The sequence below is a fragment of the Rhodnius prolixus genome, unplaced genomic scaffold (assembly GCF_049639745.1).
Source record: "Rhodnius prolixus isolate KJV_2025 unplaced genomic scaffold, Rpr scaffold_6, whole genome shotgun sequence".
NCBI lineage: Eukaryota > Metazoa > Arthropoda > Insecta > Hemiptera > Reduviidae > Rhodnius > Rhodnius prolixus.
Window position 1 is genome coordinate 29,747,264 of NW_027411634.1, and position 17,010 is coordinate 29,764,273.

Genomic DNA, 17,010 nt, shown 5'->3' on the forward strand with positions numbered 1-17,010 from the left:
TCACTTGGAGATAGTACTAAGCCGTAGATTGTAGAATTGGAAAGAAGTGGTTATAACACCAAACACATGCATCCGAAAAAATATTTTTTGCTCTCTTATATGTGATTGTACACATAGCGTTTATAGTTTACAATGAATAAGTATGGTATGAGATAAGTTTGCATATGGGTTAGCCGAACCCAAATATTTCCACCATCTCTGCGGGCCCCATGTAACATTATGTAAGCATTTCAAGGTAACAGAGTACATGTTCATGTTATTAGATTGTGGTACCCTCAGGAAGACCAATACCTCTGAATAAGTTGCCAGTTCCCCGACGGCGACGCCACATATGTTGAAGAAAGAAATCAAAGTTAACTGCTAAATGGCTGGAAAATATAATTGTTAAACATCCCTTGTGGTTATACCTGATGCATTACAGCGATGCTACATAGTTGATCATCATCGTTGATACATTGATAAGGCGGAGAGATTTTTTATTTGAATGTAATTTATTGTTTGCATGAGGTTCGTTAGTAATTAGGGCTTAGAGATGGTTACTATTAGTTACTTTAAAGTTTAACCCCATAAATATCGAGAAGAGACAAACCTATAAATAACTTTTGATTTGTACACAGGTATGTCATATTGATATTTTAAGCGTAGGTTTATTTCTTTATTTTTATACTCCGGATTTTTGAAGAAAAAGCTTCTCGCGCTAGATGGAAGAACAATTTTACTGTTAACTAAGGCTGGTCTATGGGCGGAAATGAGCACAAGCTTCGAAGCAACCCTTAAACTTTAAGGGTTAAAAAAAGAAGATCTGTTCAAAATTTGTAGTTGCCCACTCACTGACCATCAATTATTGTGATTCTTACAGTAATTATTGACAAATTAGTAATTGGCATATGGTGATTTATAGTACATTTTAGCAGCCTTTGAACTTTAGAACATCAACTTTACCTTCAGCTTCTTCATTATAAGATTTTTTTTCACAAAATTATTCCAAATAATTCAACAACGCAAATATACTTTATCAATATGTTAATTTTCAAATTAATGTACAAAATTTAAATAAAAACTTTGGTACCACTTTCGAGATAATGCGGAAATTGGATAATTCTTTAATAAATGAGTTTCTTTGAAATCACCATTTTTAGCCTTTTTTTTTTTTCTTTATGTACCTATATTTATTTAAATGTCCTCTAAGAAGTTAAGTTAAGTGCCTTGAGTAACATTCCTTTTTTATTGAGTGAGGTTTCGACAAAAGTGCATTTGTTTAAAACAATAAAAATATATTTTTACTATTTTTTTCGCCTTTAAGACGTCTACCTACAGCTGACGGATGTTTCCCAGCCTTAGATACTTATCTTCAATAAGTTTACTTTTCTTTTAAACACAGAATTGTTATTATTACGAAATAACATTATTAAAAGCTACAGATAAAGACAAAAAATGGTGAAAGATCCTGGAACTGTAAAAAAAAAAAAAATTATTTTCAGATTTTATTTCAAAAAATTTAAACTGAACTCTTTTTTTTAACATCTTGTTTTGGAGCTGGCTTTCCATGAATTCTAACACGATAAATGCAGGTAAATTCTTTATTTCCATGATTGGAAAGAACAGAGAATTCGACAATTTCATATGGTTTTGGCGTTGGATTCTAAAAAAAAAAAAAATTAATGCATTTCAATTTAACCTAATTTTTTGATCAGAAAAGTAATAAAGTCTTTCTCACCTGGACAGTAAATGTCTGTAACGTTGGACCCGAATTTGAATACATAAACGTACCATAGGTATGTGGAACTTTGTCATCAATAGATGCCAGTCCCTGTTAGAACATAAATGGTAAACAATAGCTTACAGAACGTATCATAAACTAACTTATTGCAATTTCTACCTGGCAAACATGATAAAGTACATTACTTCTCATAACTGGTAGTGGATGCAACTTAAAAATATCTCCGAAAGTCTGTAAACTAGCAGGCAACCTTTTATCACAATATTTTCAAATATTATTTAAGTTCACAACAAAAGTGATTGAAAGTTTTGTCTCAACTGTACAGATGTTCAGAGATTATCAAAGTTAGAGTTTTCACACCTCCTTAAAATCGAGTCTAGAAGCACTTATAGAAGTCACGAAGAAAGATTTTGTTTATGAATTATTCATAATTATCTAGATATCTAGTTCCATTTACAAAAAATGAACAAATCTGCAGGTCTTTAAGTTGAAGAAGAGACAAACTTTATGTTGCAGCCGCCAATGAATTAGCCAGTCAGCTATTAATAGGTGTTTTGGAACGATAGCTAAAAAATAGTAACTGATATAGGTACAAACAGCGATTCTCTCGAGTTACTCTAAATGTCACGTAAACCGTGCATTCAAATTTAACTTTGTCTCCAAACTCTGAACGGAAGGTTGTTGAAGAAATTTCGAAATAATAGTAACAAGGATAAAGTAATGAGGCAGTTTTAAGTAAATAAAGTTATTTCTTCTTACTACCAATGTTTTATTATGTTGGGTATGGTCAAAATGAAAACCTAATCAATGTGTAAAAACGTCTATATATGCATAATTTTTTTTACATTTCTATATATATTGATCATCCTCAGACTATATATATGGAAAATTAATCTCCAGAAATCATAAAATACAGCCTGATTAGGAAAAAAATATTCTTCTGCAGGACAAACAATTTTTCTATCAATGTTTCATATAATAGTCGAGAGATCAACTTTCTGTTATAAATTTTAAGAAATATAAAAAAAAAATTTTGCTTATATAATGGGAGAATGCTGGGGAAATAATGGTGAAAAAGGGATTTTACCTTCACGAATACCCAAAGATTACATTCCCTAGTTTTTGTTATATTTGATTTACGACAGTCACTGAAATATAAACAGTCTTCCATCATATATTTGTGCATTTAAAAGTGAATTAATATTTACTTTCCTACCTTAAGAACAAATTCTTTTGGAGCTGAGGATATATCCCCGGTTGGAGATAATTTTGCTGAAATATGCTCTAAGGAGACATGTGTTATTAAAACCTGTGAAATCAATTGCATTACTACGGTTCCTTTATCTCCGCCTAACGCCCAACATTCTCCTGGCACCACGCTTGCCTAAAAAAAATTACAATTTTTTTTTTTAATTTCTTAATGTAAAATTCAAAGACATATACTAGATACTACTAGTGCGATATAAGATATCTGAATCGATTGAGCTCTTTTTGCGCCTTACTACTTTTACTAGTACTTTGCTACTTGCAAAGCTTAACGGAGTCTAAAAGCCTTAGTTAGTCATATTTGGGTAAATTCTTGCCTAATTTATTTAAATCATTTTACTTCTCGTAGCAAGCATTTATTTATTATATCTGACTCGTTCCGATTTCATTCATCAAATTCTCTTCATCAAAGAGATGAAGCAACCTCAGATAGTGAATCGAACACCCATTAAAAACATGCGTGTTACAAAGGTTAAAATAAATTATTTTATTCACCACTGCGGGGACCAACCCTATTTTCAACTTTTTGTTCTGTTTTCGCGGAAACGTTCTGTAAGGGGAGAAATACTTGGTAATGGTCATAGAGAGCTGTAGAGATTATCTTTATTACGTAAATTGTAAAATTTTAAACATAGCAGAGAATAAATGTGGGTATAAAAATACAACATTGTATTTATCGTTAAAAATTGATCGTAAATTTATTTATTTTCACAATAGCAAACTCAAAGAATGTACAGAATGTATAAGTTTACCTGTATAATAGCCCGAGGATCCGTGGCAAAACTCATTATTGGGACACCAAGGATACTTATTTGGGCGACTCCTTCTTTATAAGTTTTAGTGTTGCGGACGCTAAGAATACATCCACCTGCGTCAGAGTAAATGTTGTAGTACAAAGAAATTCATGACATTTGCCATGTTTTTCCAGAGAATAACCAGGTTACCTAAATTTTCTAAAGCAAAGTCCGGTAAGCCAGTCTTATCAGAATCGTATAAATTCAACTTTTCATTAATCAATGCTTTAGTCTCTTCCTTCATACTTTCGGTTAGCCGTTCTGAAAATACTTAATTTTGTTGAAATTTGAAGTGAACGGACAGGCACAAAAAAATAAAAAAGCTGTTTTCACTGTCAAATGCCCAAAAGTGTGGCTAGCTTAATCAAAGTAATTGAAAAAAACTTGAATGATTGAATTGATTTCCATTAAATATAACATTATTTCATATTCTAAAAAACTTTGATCGCAAAAATACCTCAAATCCGTCTTAAATTAAAATAATAATAAGATTCTGTTAGATAACTTACCTCACGAATCAATAGGATTGAGTCAATTCAATTTTATTAAGATTATATATTTCTGACAAAACTAAGGGTGTTTGTTTTACGTTTTTAACCGGACTGCCTGAAATTTCACGAATTTTTATATAGGTAGAAGTGAAGAAATTTTCCATCGCAGGCAAAGAAAATGTGACCCTCAAAAAGGCTGGATGCTTCAACTCCTTATCCGATCCCTGTCAAGACCCAAAACGCTTGGTAATTACCTCTTTACATAATATTCTTGTTACTTAAAAACTGATGATTGTTCGTTTTATGATATCAGCTTAATAAGAATTTTCATTCAATTTTAAATCAGGTTTCAAAATTTGATAATCATTTCTTAAATATTACAAGCATCATTTTCTAACGAAAGCAATCTATATTTTTTTATGAATATACTGAGAGTTATATTCCCTATACTCCAATCCCAACTTTAGAGAATAAATATAAAAATCCTTGAAGAGGAGGCTTGCATTTGAATTAGTGATTTGTCATCCCACTTCACAATTTGAATTATGTTCTCCTTTGGTCTTCCTAAAATACACTATTTGCAATGTTTTAAATACTCTTATGTTCTTATCTTATACTCTTAAGTTGGTTAATGTACTTTTTAAAATAAAAATGTGTCAATATTTTTATTACTATTTTGTACCCGCAATTTAAAGTAAATTGTTTATGGAACATTGGTTTTTATCTTAGTTTTGAAAAAATCGAGGTTGATTTTCTACAATTCATTTTATTAATTTTATGAGAGTATTATTGTTTTATGTGAATAAGGAAATGGTAGGACATTCAGCAAAATATATGAAAAATGATTTAGAAGTTGAAATTGCCATATAACTAAGAGAGAGAGAACTATCAATATATTGATTCGTGAGGTAAGTTATCAAACACAATCTTATTATTATTTTAATTTAAGACGGATTTGAGGTATTTTGTGTTCGAAGTTTTTTAGAATATTGTCGGAAACCGTTTAACGTTCTCTCGTTACACTACCGGTTCACAATGAGCAGTAAGGTTTTTAGGAAGAGAAATTCAAAGACCGGTTAACTTGTTTGTTTTCATGAAATACAATATATATCTATTTCTTTACTAGTTAAGTAAGGCAAAAATATAACTAGTTTTGTTTGTAAAGATTTTCTTTTGATGGATTAAATAAATCTCTTTGATAAAAAATAATGTGAAAAATGAAAATGGAGAAACTTACCTCTGTGGTAGTTCATCCCTTCTTTAATTTCTCGTACTTCATTCAATAATGAGTTGAATTGAACTTCTAAATCGTATATTCTTTTATCTATTGATCCTGCGAGCTGTCATATTTCCACATTTTGTATAAAATTAGCAAACAATTTTGGAAAACTTGTAAAGTAATAAACATAGTCACCTCAAGCTTTTTCTCACCGTTAGTTTCAGCAGTTATAGAACTTTGTCCAGCTCCAGCAGTGGATGGAATATCATCATTATAGGGATAATTTTCCGACTGGAAACAGCTCCCCAGATATGATGCTACAATAATCATATATTTATAAATGACCGAATACATTAATGATTTACATCATTGCTTAAAAAACAATCTTTCACTCTAATTAGTATATTTTAAGTAGAACTGTTTCTTAAAATGTCTTATAATCTTAGTTTTATTATACATTTTAATGTTATAATTGCTCGGAACTGTAAAGAATTAATAGTTTGATGAACTTATCTTAATGTTTAGCTTAAAAAAACGGTTCAAAATTATTACAAATAATTAAAATAATTTAATTTATTAATTTTTTTCGGTAGGTCGCAGTTATTGAAAGTTCCTTTATAACGCTTACCGCTCATACCAGGTTGACAGAAGATGATTTCCAAATATGTGGAATTCAATATAAACATATACATTCAATATATCTTCACACATGGCTCACTACGATAATGATTGAAAAATTTGAGATGCAGTTGATAAGCTGGCACCTTACAGCGTAAGGTGAAGCTCGTGAAAATAAATATTAATGAATCACAATTGTTGTGCCAAGAATTCCAATCTAACAGAAAAAGTTAGTTTGGATTTTACATAAATGAGTGATAGAGCAGGGAATTTGCCATTATAAATCCCTGGCAAAATATTTAGCTAATGGGAACAACCTATTTACGAGTATCAAATCGAATTTTGTTTCTTAAAAGAAAAAAAATGTATTTCTAATGGTTTTTTTTCATTCGCTTCTTTATAAAAATACATAATAACTATAGAGAACATCTTAAGAATTTAAATTTAATAAAACTGACAAGTAGAATTATATTTTTAAATAGAGACTTTGATATTTCTTCTACAATTACTGTAGCTTGAATTATTAAATACTAATTCAAATGTTTAGGAACGATGACTTTTAAAATAGATTAAAATTAATTTATTCTTTGTTGAATATAATGTTTCAAGATTAAAATATCTAAAGCAAAACATTAAGTACTAAGAACATTACTTTTATCATAACAAATTATGTTTTTGTTTCTCCGTTTATTAAAGCAATCTTTAATATAACCATATGCAATAATATAAATTATTTTTAATATATATTTTGTTCAGAAGCGTATCTTTTTTTAAATGCTGAATAAATAAGTACGAAACTATTGAAAGTTACTAAGTAGATCTTTACACAGTTCAAATAGTTTTGAGTACTAAGAAACCAAGGTTGATTAATTATTTAAAGTAATTATGAAATACTTACCCAAATAAGCTATTATAAATATTATACCAAAACACTTTAAACTTTTTTTAACAATCGAGAAAGAGTAATTATGTTCCTGACAGGTGGGACACGTCGGTATACAGTCCACCGGTATACATCTTCTTCTAACGTTTCCTGTGAATTCTTCATCTCTTGAAATGTTAGGTCCTGTTGGACATCCTTCGGATTTTGAACTAGACATTCGTGAACTCCTACGAGTCCGAATGGGCATAATTAGAGTATAATTTAAAATTTCCCAAGTATAACTTTGGAGATTATCATGTGTCGTGAAATGTGTTTTGTTTTAACACATTTGTTAATCAGATGTATCAAAAATAAGGAGTCGAAATTGGGATCATATAGATATTATTCAGCTCCCTTCCACGATTAATTTCTGCCATACCTTAAAAACATTTGTCTACATCTATACAAAAATGTGTTAGAATGTGAGTGTGTGAGTTTAAATTTCAATAAATGGTCAAATCTATACTCACGTTCAAATTTCCCGGTTAATGTAACCGTCAGATAGGTTACAATAGAGTAATATAATGGAAGTGATCTGGTCTGATAATGTGATGTGTACAATTACATTGTACAAAGTTAGGGTGACTGGCGACTTTCTTTATTGGTCCTTGATCAAGAAATATTTAATATTTCGTATTATTAAAAAAAGCTGTCGTCATAAACAGTGTGCACATCGCTATGTTTTGAATTTCCGTGAATTTTTATCGTTTTAGTTAACAGTAGGTTACCGGTTTATCAGTTTTTTCATTAAAAAAAAAGTTTGTTTCTATAAAAAATGTACAATTTTTTTTCCTGTTCTTGCTTATGTCTTTAGTCACTAGACTAAAGGAGAAGTATTGCGATAGTGCTATCAATAGATATTAAGATAACTCTGCTTTATCTAAATTCATCAAAACATAAGAACAAACACAAAACAGCTCGTTACAGTTTCTTCATTGCGCAACCCTGGTAGGTTTTATATATACTTCTAAAGGTAAGCAATAGTTGCATAATGTAGGTGTGTTAGCACAGATTTGGTTTTTATAATTGCGTAATGATACAGGAACTATGTCAGAAACCAGAGTTTCTAAGTGGTATTTTGGAGGTCTGGCCTCAGCAGGAGCTGCCTGTGTTACCCATCCTTTAGATCTAATAAAAGTAAGTAAAAATGATGTTTGTAACGTTTACTGCAATGAACTTCAACAAAAATATTGAAAGCTTATCTATTATAATTTCTTTGATTAGGTTCATTTACAAACTCAACAAGAAAAGAAAGTATCAATAGCAAAGTTAACTGGAAATATAATAAGAAATAATGGTTTATTAGCTTTGTATAATGGTCTGTCTGCCTCACTTCTCAGACAACTCACTTATTCCACTGCTAGATTTGGCATATACGAGGTAATTATGTTATGGATTAATTTTTTGTAGTTGTGGTTGTTATTTAAGTAAAAATTGTATTATTTAGTAAAACCTTGATTTACCAAAAGCTTATGTTGGTTTTTAGCATTCCTGTTACACAGCCAAATTTTTATTTAACATGTTACAAGTTATTCTAACATCCAATTGTGCAATAATTTTTTTTTTAATTACTACATATTCATCTCTTTTGACATAATACTTTTAATTTGACTTCCCATTTGCTTCCTTGAAAAGGTTAATTAATTTCCTCATGAAGCCAAGGAAGTAAGCTTCTTCCAGCGTAGTGTGTTTTAGATTTAGTGTAGTTTTCGAAACCTCTAGCGGCAGTGTTAAAATTTCTTATTGCCGGCACCTGAAAATTTTCACCTGGAAGAAGTCAGAAGTCTGTCATCGTTAAAGTGTCACCTTATCGGGCACGGATCCCAGAAGAAGTCGGTAAAAAGCTTCTTGTAAACCGTAGGAGTTTTTTTCATCAAATGAATTATTGCACTGAGATGTGGATTTATTGCAAATGAACAAAGCAAATTAGATCAGTACAACTAATTGCCCCCAATCCCAAAGGGTACGAAAATTAAGCAAAAGTGATACTTTACTACTGTGAGATGGAGGTACAAGGACGTTACTCGATTTTGAGTTTGTCCTAAAAATTAAGCCATTTCTCCGAACTCCTATGCACTTATCTAGAACATGTTCATTTCGATTTGACTGGAAGATATTTCTTTGGCTGTTCGGGAAACTATACTCCTTTAGGCATTGGGATATTCAGTAAAATATCTTCAGCAATAAAAGATTTTAAATTTGGATTTCTCCTTCCTCCTGCTTCTTACACCCCAGTGCTGTTACTCTTTGCTTCCCCAAAAATTTTAGTTAGTACAAATAAATAACCTTATGTAGGAAATGAGATATTTGGAAAGATACCTCCTGTTAATGGAATTGTTTGTGAAATTTGCTTGAGCGGTAACAGGTGTAATTAATTTTAGGAAAACAAAGAAAAAATAATGAGTGCTATCAACTTGTAGGTGTGTAAACAATCTTTGTCACCCACTGGTGAATCAGTTTCGTTTCCAGTGAGGGTATTGATAGCTGGTGTGGCGGGCGCTGCAGGAGGTCTGGTCGGTACACCCGCTGATATGATCAATGTTAGAATGCAGAACGATGTTAAATTACCACCAGACCAGAGAAGGAAGTTAGTACATTTTGGTTAAGTTGTTTAACTCACATTTGTTATAGTGTTCAGCATTTTCCAAATAAGGTTTGGTTGCTATTGTCTGTTGAGCTAGTTGTTCAAACGATTCCAGTTGAGCTTAAATTGATCTGGAAGTTTTTGATGAATCTAATTCTTCCATACTTACAGATTATACCAGCTTACGCAATATTAAAAGGATATATAATCATGAACGGTACCTAGCAGTGGCTTTTTAAGAATATTTCTCCATAAGAATAATTTAAGATTTTCTAGCAATACCAAAATACAAACTAAAGGTAACCAGGTGTATGTCAAGGTGGTAGTTTTTATAAAAGATAAAATTTATTTTGGAGTGTATTGCACCCTTTAGAAAAAAAACAAAACAACAATACTTGTTAATTTTATGGTTTCAATGCAACACTACAATTTACACTGCTAATGTAGAGAAATGACTTTTTTAAACTATGCAATAAATGATCTTGTAATATCATGGTTTTGCGGAATGTTTTAATTTCATTATTTTTTTACATGATAAATTATATTTTTCAGAAACATTAAGTATTTCTCCCGTTACATTAAATTACTTTCTCCAATATCTAAGGACACCATCTATTCTTTATTTCACTGATTTTTTTTGTTTCCTAACTAACACCCCTTAAGTGCTATCATCATAACAATTTGTTTTCATTTGATTGAATGTTTTAAGTTTTGTAAGCCAATTATCTTCAGGGATATTCTAAATTTTAAAGGAATTTAGATCAATTTTCTTGTTTTTCTAGTCAATATTAAACTTAGCAAATTCATATATTTCAATTAACAAATACTTTTTGGTAAAAATGTATTTTATTTTTTTAATGCATGCAGTTCAAATTTTGTGATTTATCTTATTTATTTTATTTGTGTTTAGGGAAAATAGGATTAAATTTAAATTGAGACACTAGACTAATTATTTGTAGACTAGAACTGTATCTAAGACTAGATTTTCTAATTTATAAACATTTAGCTGTTAATGCAAATCCATAGTTTTGTGGCTGACGAGTTAATTAGCACATTTAACTCTTTAACTAGCAAATGCTTATTAATAGACTTTAAAATTACGCAACACCTTTAAGCCACAAATAAATAGAATTAAAATGGTCGTTTTGTTCCATATTTTAGTCATTTAGATCTTGAAATTTCCGTTTTTGTTGTTTCCATCTTACTAAACATAGTGGCGTTTTCCGTGCCATTAATAAATTCAAAAACTCGCCTGAGCCAAAATTTAATGTAAATATATATATTCGTTTATTTAAAGGTACACAGTTTAAGAATATTAGTTTTATTGGAAATAAACACTTTTTTGGGTTACTTTTAGTAGAGAATTTTGTATTTTATTTTATGTAGATACAGTTCCAAACCATTTTTCAATTATTTAACTAAATTAATTTAGTGTTGCCATATTTTGTTCAGTTAATCAATAAAAACATGAAATTAACTCTTTGTGTGGGTATACATATAGAAGGCACCTTCTGGCGTAGTTAAATTTCTTTTAAAAGCTTCATTAACCTAATCCCCTTTGTGCATTTAAGTTATGCCAGGATAATTCCAAAAATTATTCCTGTGTCTTTAATTAGTTCTTATTTCTTCCAGTTACAAACATGCATTAGACGGCTTATGGAAAGTGTACCATCAAGAAGGTTTTTCGAGATGTTTCTCTGGTGCCAGCACTGCGACTAGTAGGGCAACTTTTATGACAATTGGACAGCTCTCTTTTTATGACCAATTTAAAATGCTGTTGCTCAAACTCGATGCATTTGAAGATAATCCAACCACTCATTTTTTGGCCAGCCTTTCAGCTGTAAGTAGTAGTTCTTGTAATTATTGTAATGTTTTTCTTGTAAGTGGGTAAGAGTAGTATATAAGAGGAGTCCCTCCGTTGTGGGAGACTCAATGTGGTACACGGACGGCTCCAGAACAGCGGAAGGGATGGGAACGGAAGTGTACGGGGTGAAGCCGAAATGTAGGTTTTCGGTTAGCCTAGGAAAACTAGCTACGGTTTTTTAGGCTGAGCTAGTTGCAATTAGGTTCTAGTGTGGGGGAGCCACAATAGATCCAAAGGAGTCTTGGGCCACCCTATTAGAATCTTATCTTACCTTAAGAGTAGTATAAAAAAAAATATCATAATATCTGTCAATTTTTAATTATTCTTATTGTTGAAATATGGAAAAAGGCGGATAGAATTTCTAGCCATAGTGGCGAATTATGTATTAGACATTTACTGGATAGCAAGGAAATCAATGTTCTCATATGTCACATTAAATCAATCATTTTGGTTAATGCCAACCTTCATCTAATTACAAAGACTAGTCTTAGGGTGCGTTCCACTAAGCGACCACAACGATCAAAACATACCTTCAGGCGGTCGTGAGCGTGGTCGTTGTGGTCGCTTAGTGGAACGCACCCTTAGAAGTCTATATGGACATTTACTGAGCACATGCGTTGTGTTTGTTCTCTCTGCCGCAATCGAGAGTAGTCGCTGAAGGAAAGCTTTTAATCCACATACCCCAGAGTGCTTAAAAATCATTCTTCTTTCTCATATATATTTCTATTCTTACAAAATGGTTAGTGTTTTCTTCGCGCAAATGGTGAAAAACGAAAATAAATTTTCCCTATTTCCTTTACCTTGGGAAGAAAAGTATTGCTCTATTTTCGATATCCAGTTTTCGTTGGAAATACCTTTCAGTTCCAATAAGATTCAAAAAGTTTTTTTTTGACTAGGGTGAAGTATTTTATTTTTTGTATTAAAACTAATTTTCATTAAAAAAAATTAAAATTAGTTTTGAACCAACAAAAAAATTAAGAGTTTTGTTTGAAAAAAGTAAGAATTCTGTTTTGTTTAAGAGATATTTATAATTGTCTAAAGAGTTATAATTGTATAATCAAACGTAGAACTTTCTTAATCCATCCACCCTTATTCTTTCTTCAGAAAGGATACAGATCTACAAATCTACTTATCCTCACTGGGCTTTGCAAATACCAAAAAGATTGTTATAATAATGCAGAAATTTAAAAGATACAACAAAAACCGAATTAATTAGGAGTCTCAGGCGTCACGGTGGCCGAGCAGTTAGAGAAGAGACGAGCAAAGCTAATTATGTATTGTGGTACTGGGTTTGATTCCCGGCCTAGGCCTTCGATTTTATTTAATGTTTAATATACCTATTGGATGTAAAGCTCACCTGAAAAAATAAGCATTATTTTACTTCTTAAATTAGAAGTTCCTATTACTGAAAATTTATTAAAATTATTAATTGTAAACGCGTTATATAATTTTTAAAAGAAAAAACAAATACAGAAAATAAAATATTACACCTTTTTTTATCCAAGAATGGTTCTAAATTTTAAACGACGTCTTTTGGGAATACCTATTTTCTAACGTTTCTGCAAAACAATTAACTTTTTATTGACTTCTGTTTTCAAATAATGCTTATGTTAGATACAAACTTATGTGCAGTCATAAAATAATAAAAATAATAATATTGCTTGCTACAAGTGGTTTCATTTTTCTATTATTTTTATTAAGTTTTCATTCGTAAAACTTAATGTTTTACACAGTTTAAGTTTTAAAACAGTGTTTATTTTGTCTTAATAAAATAACTAAACTTCAAAAAATTGAAACTGGAATTATAGAGAACAAACAGCTAATATGGAAAAATTCGACTATATTATGCAACACTGCGGATCTCAACTACATAATATACGAATAATATTACAATATTACCACATAATATAGTAATGTTTTGCAGGCTGGTATAGCAACGGCATTGACACAGCCGTTGGACGTACTGAAGACTAGGGCGATGAATGCCAAACCTGGAGAATTCAAAAATCTTCTGGCAATCGCTGCTTACACTGCCAAACTGGGACCATTAGGATTTTTCAAGGTTTATTATTATCGCTTATTACTTATTCATTTCATTAAAAAAAAAATACATTTTTGTAATGGGTTCAACAGTATGATTTTTATTACTCAAGCGTTTGGAATTAAGAATTATTGCATTTGAATCAACTGATCATTCGACAATTGATTCTTATTGCGTATCGGTACTAGAGCCTTACCTCAGTAACTGTAGCTAAGAAGTTCCAAGACATCCCAAATGAATCCAAATGCCATTTTGAGGACTTGCAATTCACTTCCTCTTTTCCCTCATTCACCCGAATCGTGCTGATTTAAGTTCAGATACAGTCGAAAATAGAAGTAATAGAAAATGCAAACTTGACTATCCTTAGTATCGTTTTTGAGACTGAGGTTTTTGCCAACGCCTGGTGGCCATAAATTGAATGTTTTATCCAGCGATTTTCTTTAAACTTGTACTTTTTTCCCCCCTATTATGTGCTTATCACTTTTATTTGTAGCATTTCTTACTAAAATTGACTTAGAAGTTGTAAGGGAAATGCAACTTTAAGTAGCCCTCTTCAGTGCCTCATTTTTATGAGTTCCGGTGTATTATAATATTACGGATTGATAAAATTAAGGAGTGATAATGCTAGAATATTAATTAATGGATGTGACGACGCCCTACCGAATCCTGAGTTTTTTTTTTCTCTCTCAAAAACAGCACAACAGTTTGGATTAAAGTTGTTTTAAAACTTTTTGTATTATAAACAATCACATTTATTTCCGGAATCTATGAATGATACAGCAAATACGTAACTTAAATAAACAGATACGTTCGAATTTGATGGTTGCCAGATAAAATAGTAGGTCACATGCAAGTTCATTTATGGTAGGCTGCGTAGCCACTAAACACATTCAGGATATTCAAGTTGTAGAATATTTATCTCTTAGAATTGATAATTACAAAATTGAATAATAGTGAATGTTTACGCATGATCTTTTACAAATTTTTAATTATAAAAATTATTCAAAGTTATTTCATTTTCTTTCATTTCATTTTCATTCACTTCATTTCCATTGATTTCATTTTCATTCATTTCATTTTATTTATTTCAATCTACCAATATCACGTGATATATGTCAGAACCTGAGAGACGTAACTATCAGGTCGACTAAGAGAAAATATTTCGTCGAATTTCCATTAACAAGAAGTTCCATCATTTGCCACTTAACTGTACTAAGCTTAAAAATAATTGCTTATTTGGAATTTGTTTGATCATGTATTTGTAGTGTCCAATGTTTCAGTAGAAGTAATTAGCTTATCTTAATAATAGTTTAAAATAAGTCCAACAAAGTTGTATTATAATAGATATTTAACTTTTTCTATCCTTAATAAGTTTGCAGGTTATAAAATTTATACTTATGAAGTAAATAAATTTGTTCTCATTATGATTAACACTAACAATTTGTATTTATTTTTCAGGGTTTTATTCCTGCATTTGTACGACTCGGCCCACATACCATTCTCACATTTTTGTTTTTGGAACAGTTGCGGACACATTTCGGTAATGTTGTTGACCATTCGAAGAAATAATTTGTTCCATCAAAACAAATGTTGGTACCTATTGTATGTATACGTATCATCCAATATCATTCCTGAAGACTAAGATATATTGATTATAAACCTAAGCCAAAAAAAAAAAAAAGACTAAGGAAAAAATCTTCACTTATTTAAATGTACTTTTTAAATATCAACTTAGTGCTTAAATCTCTATAGAGAATCTATCGTGTGTAACTTCCACCAAAATTGAACTTGTAAATTAGTTTAAAACGTGAAACTAATTTGTTTTCTTAGTAGGTGAAAAAGTTAGGTAAATTTGTACTTCCAATTATTTGAATATGAATGGTTTGAGTAAAAGCAAGAACACTAACTTAATGGCGAGTTAATTAATAAGCTGTATCTAACGAAACTGCAATATATTTTGTTTCACAAATATTTCATTCCACGTATTGCATTTTGAAAAAGGACGAGATGATCGCGGACAAATAAGAGGGAGATTCCGTGTTTAAGTCCCGCATGAAACTACTGTTTATTTGTTGGGAAAATGTTAACATAGTCTGTGCGTCTTTCAACCGCCCTAATTTGCAATTTGATTCTAAGCCCCGCCTTTAAAAAAATAAATAAATAAGTAATAGGCGATTAGTTTCTTTTATAGCATGCTAAATCTAAATACCATACGCAAAATATCAAGCCACACATTCTAATCAGAGCTGATCAATAAGTCGTTCAGCGCCAAATGGCCGTTCATTATCTTTCTAATGTTATTACCTCTGTGTATTAGTCTTCAATGTCAGAGACATTTCAGGTCGTTTACTCAAGTTTCAGTCGCCTAAGTCAAGATAAATTTTTATTAAAGGTGAATTTTCCTTTGTCCCTTTCTTGCACAAATTATTTCTACATAATTTAATTATTATTATTTATTGCTACATATAGAATTACATACTATTATAAAGAATTTATTAATTCATCTGTTGACTGGATTCCCGTAAAAGCCTCCGCAACAGCATCCAAAATCTTTTAAATTGCCCTTCAGAATTTTAATAATCTTTAAGAATTCTAAAATAGAGAAAACCCAAATTGGGGATAAGAACTTCGAAAAATATAAATAAATAAGGTTCTTCTAGTATAGTAAGCGGGAGAGATTGACAAGTTTCTTAGCAGCAATTGATTGGTTCACTCGCTATTTAACATCTGTGTTCTACAAAATGATTAAAATCAATTGTTTACATTAGATTAAAGTAAACTTATTAAACTTATCAGTAAATTGGTGCTATCAAAAAAATATATATTTATCGGCACAGGGTATTAAACATTGGTGATTATTTAGGGTTTAGTTAGTTTTATTTATTTTTTAAAAAAAGGCCAATATAACTTGATTACAAAGAAAATTAAAAGACTAATTTTTATTCTCGAACGAAGGAGACAAAAGAAAATAAGAAACACGATCGTCCAAAAAGTTACCTAAATAACAATGAAATTTGTAGTTTCTTTTATTTGTTGGTAAAATTTTATTTTTATAAGGAATATATTTTATGTATATATTTATTGTACTTAAACAAAATCAAAGTTGTGGTTAAAAATTTAGTTAAAAAAACATATGAAATTGAAATACAAATAACAATGAAATTGTTGCCTATTTGAAATATATATAATATATATACTGTCTCTTTTTTTTTTTAATTTAAGGCGCTCAAAATCCGAGATTATGGGTGTCCGGAGCTTTTTACAGTGCACTGTCGGCCTTCGGACAAAGATTTTTTTTGTGCAAAACTCAAAACTTAGATTAGAATAATTTCCAAAGGTTTAGTGTCTAGACCACCACGACCCAAGATATTTATTGCGGCATCCTCACACGAAAAGAATATTGAAATCTGTACTTAGGGGAAGTACACTTAAAATGGTGAGTGAATTTTGTAGTTGACTGTTGGGTTACGATTTAGATTAGAACACTTAGA

General features: G+C 30.6%; 2 protein-coding genes across 7 annotated transcripts; one reads left to right on the top strand and one right to left on the bottom strand.

Annotated features, from left to right (window-relative positions):
- Positions 1 to 1,471: 1,471 nt before the first annotated feature.
- Positions 1,472 to 7,238, bottom strand: LOC141460901 (klaroid protein-like). 2 transcript variants are annotated; one of them, XM_074141333.1, is made up of 8 exons: positions 7,007 to 7,238; positions 5,686 to 5,807; positions 5,509 to 5,611; positions 3,931 to 4,041; positions 3,739 to 3,854; positions 2,937 to 3,104; positions 1,718 to 1,810; positions 1,472 to 1,642 (listed from the first exon to the last, which is right to left on the bottom strand). In XM_074141333.1, the coding sequence occupies exons 1-8, from the start codon at positions 7,236 to 7,238 to the stop codon at positions 1,499 to 1,501; spliced, it is 1,089 nt and encodes a 362-aa protein (XP_073997434.1). In that variant the 3' UTR covers positions 1,472 to 1,498. The 2 variants fall into 2 exon arrangements, with proteins under 2 accessions (XP_073997434.1, XP_073997435.1); XM_074141334.1 differs by lacking the exon at positions 3,931 to 4,041.
- On the top strand, positions 6,956 to 16,720 carry Dic1 (Dicarboxylate carrier 1). 5 transcript variants are annotated; one of them, XM_074141337.1, is made up of 8 exons: positions 7,533 to 7,749; positions 7,845 to 8,003; positions 8,073 to 8,167; positions 8,255 to 8,410; positions 9,451 to 9,617; positions 11,247 to 11,454; positions 13,403 to 13,540; positions 14,978 to 16,720. In XM_074141337.1, exons 3-8 carry the CDS (start codon positions 8,078 to 8,080, stop codon positions 15,086 to 15,088), a joined length of 870 nt encoding a protein of 289 aa, XP_073997438.1. In that variant the 5' UTR covers positions 7,533 to 7,749; positions 7,845 to 8,003; positions 8,073 to 8,077; the 3' UTR covers positions 15,089 to 16,720. The 5 variants fall into 5 exon arrangements, with proteins under 5 accessions (XP_073997440.1, XP_073997441.1, XP_073997438.1 ...); XM_074141339.1 differs by lacking the exons at positions 7,533 to 7,749; positions 7,845 to 8,003 and adding an exon at positions 6,956 to 6,987; XM_074141340.1 differs by lacking the exons at positions 7,533 to 7,749; positions 7,845 to 8,003 and adding an exon at positions 7,330 to 7,452.
- Positions 16,721 to 17,010: the final 290 nt, after the last annotated feature.

Coding starts and splice junctions, on each gene's coding strand:
- LOC141460901 (XM_074141333.1), bottom strand. CDS start 7,238: ATGCCCATTCGGACTCGTAGGAGTTCACGAATGTCTAGTTCAAAATCC. Junction 3,855..3,930: donor CTTTGCTTTAGAAAATTTAG/GTAACCTGGTTA, acceptor ACTCTGACGCAG/GTGGATGTATTCTTAGCGTC. Junction 1,811..2,936: donor CAAAAGAATTTGTTCTTAAG/GTAGGAAAGTAA, acceptor ATGTTCTAACAG/GGACTGGCATCTATTGATGA.
- Dic1 (XM_074141339.1), top strand. CDS start 8,078: ATGTCAGAAACCAGAGTTTCTAAGTGGTATTTTGGAGGTCTGGCCTCA. Junction 11,455..13,402: donor TTTTGGCCAGCCTTTCAGCT/GTAAGTAGTAGT, acceptor AATGTTTTGCAG/GCTGGTATAGCAACGGCATT. Junction 13,541..14,977: donor GACCATTAGGATTTTTCAAG/GTTTATTATTAT, acceptor TTTATTTTTCAG/GGTTTTATTCCTGCATTTGT.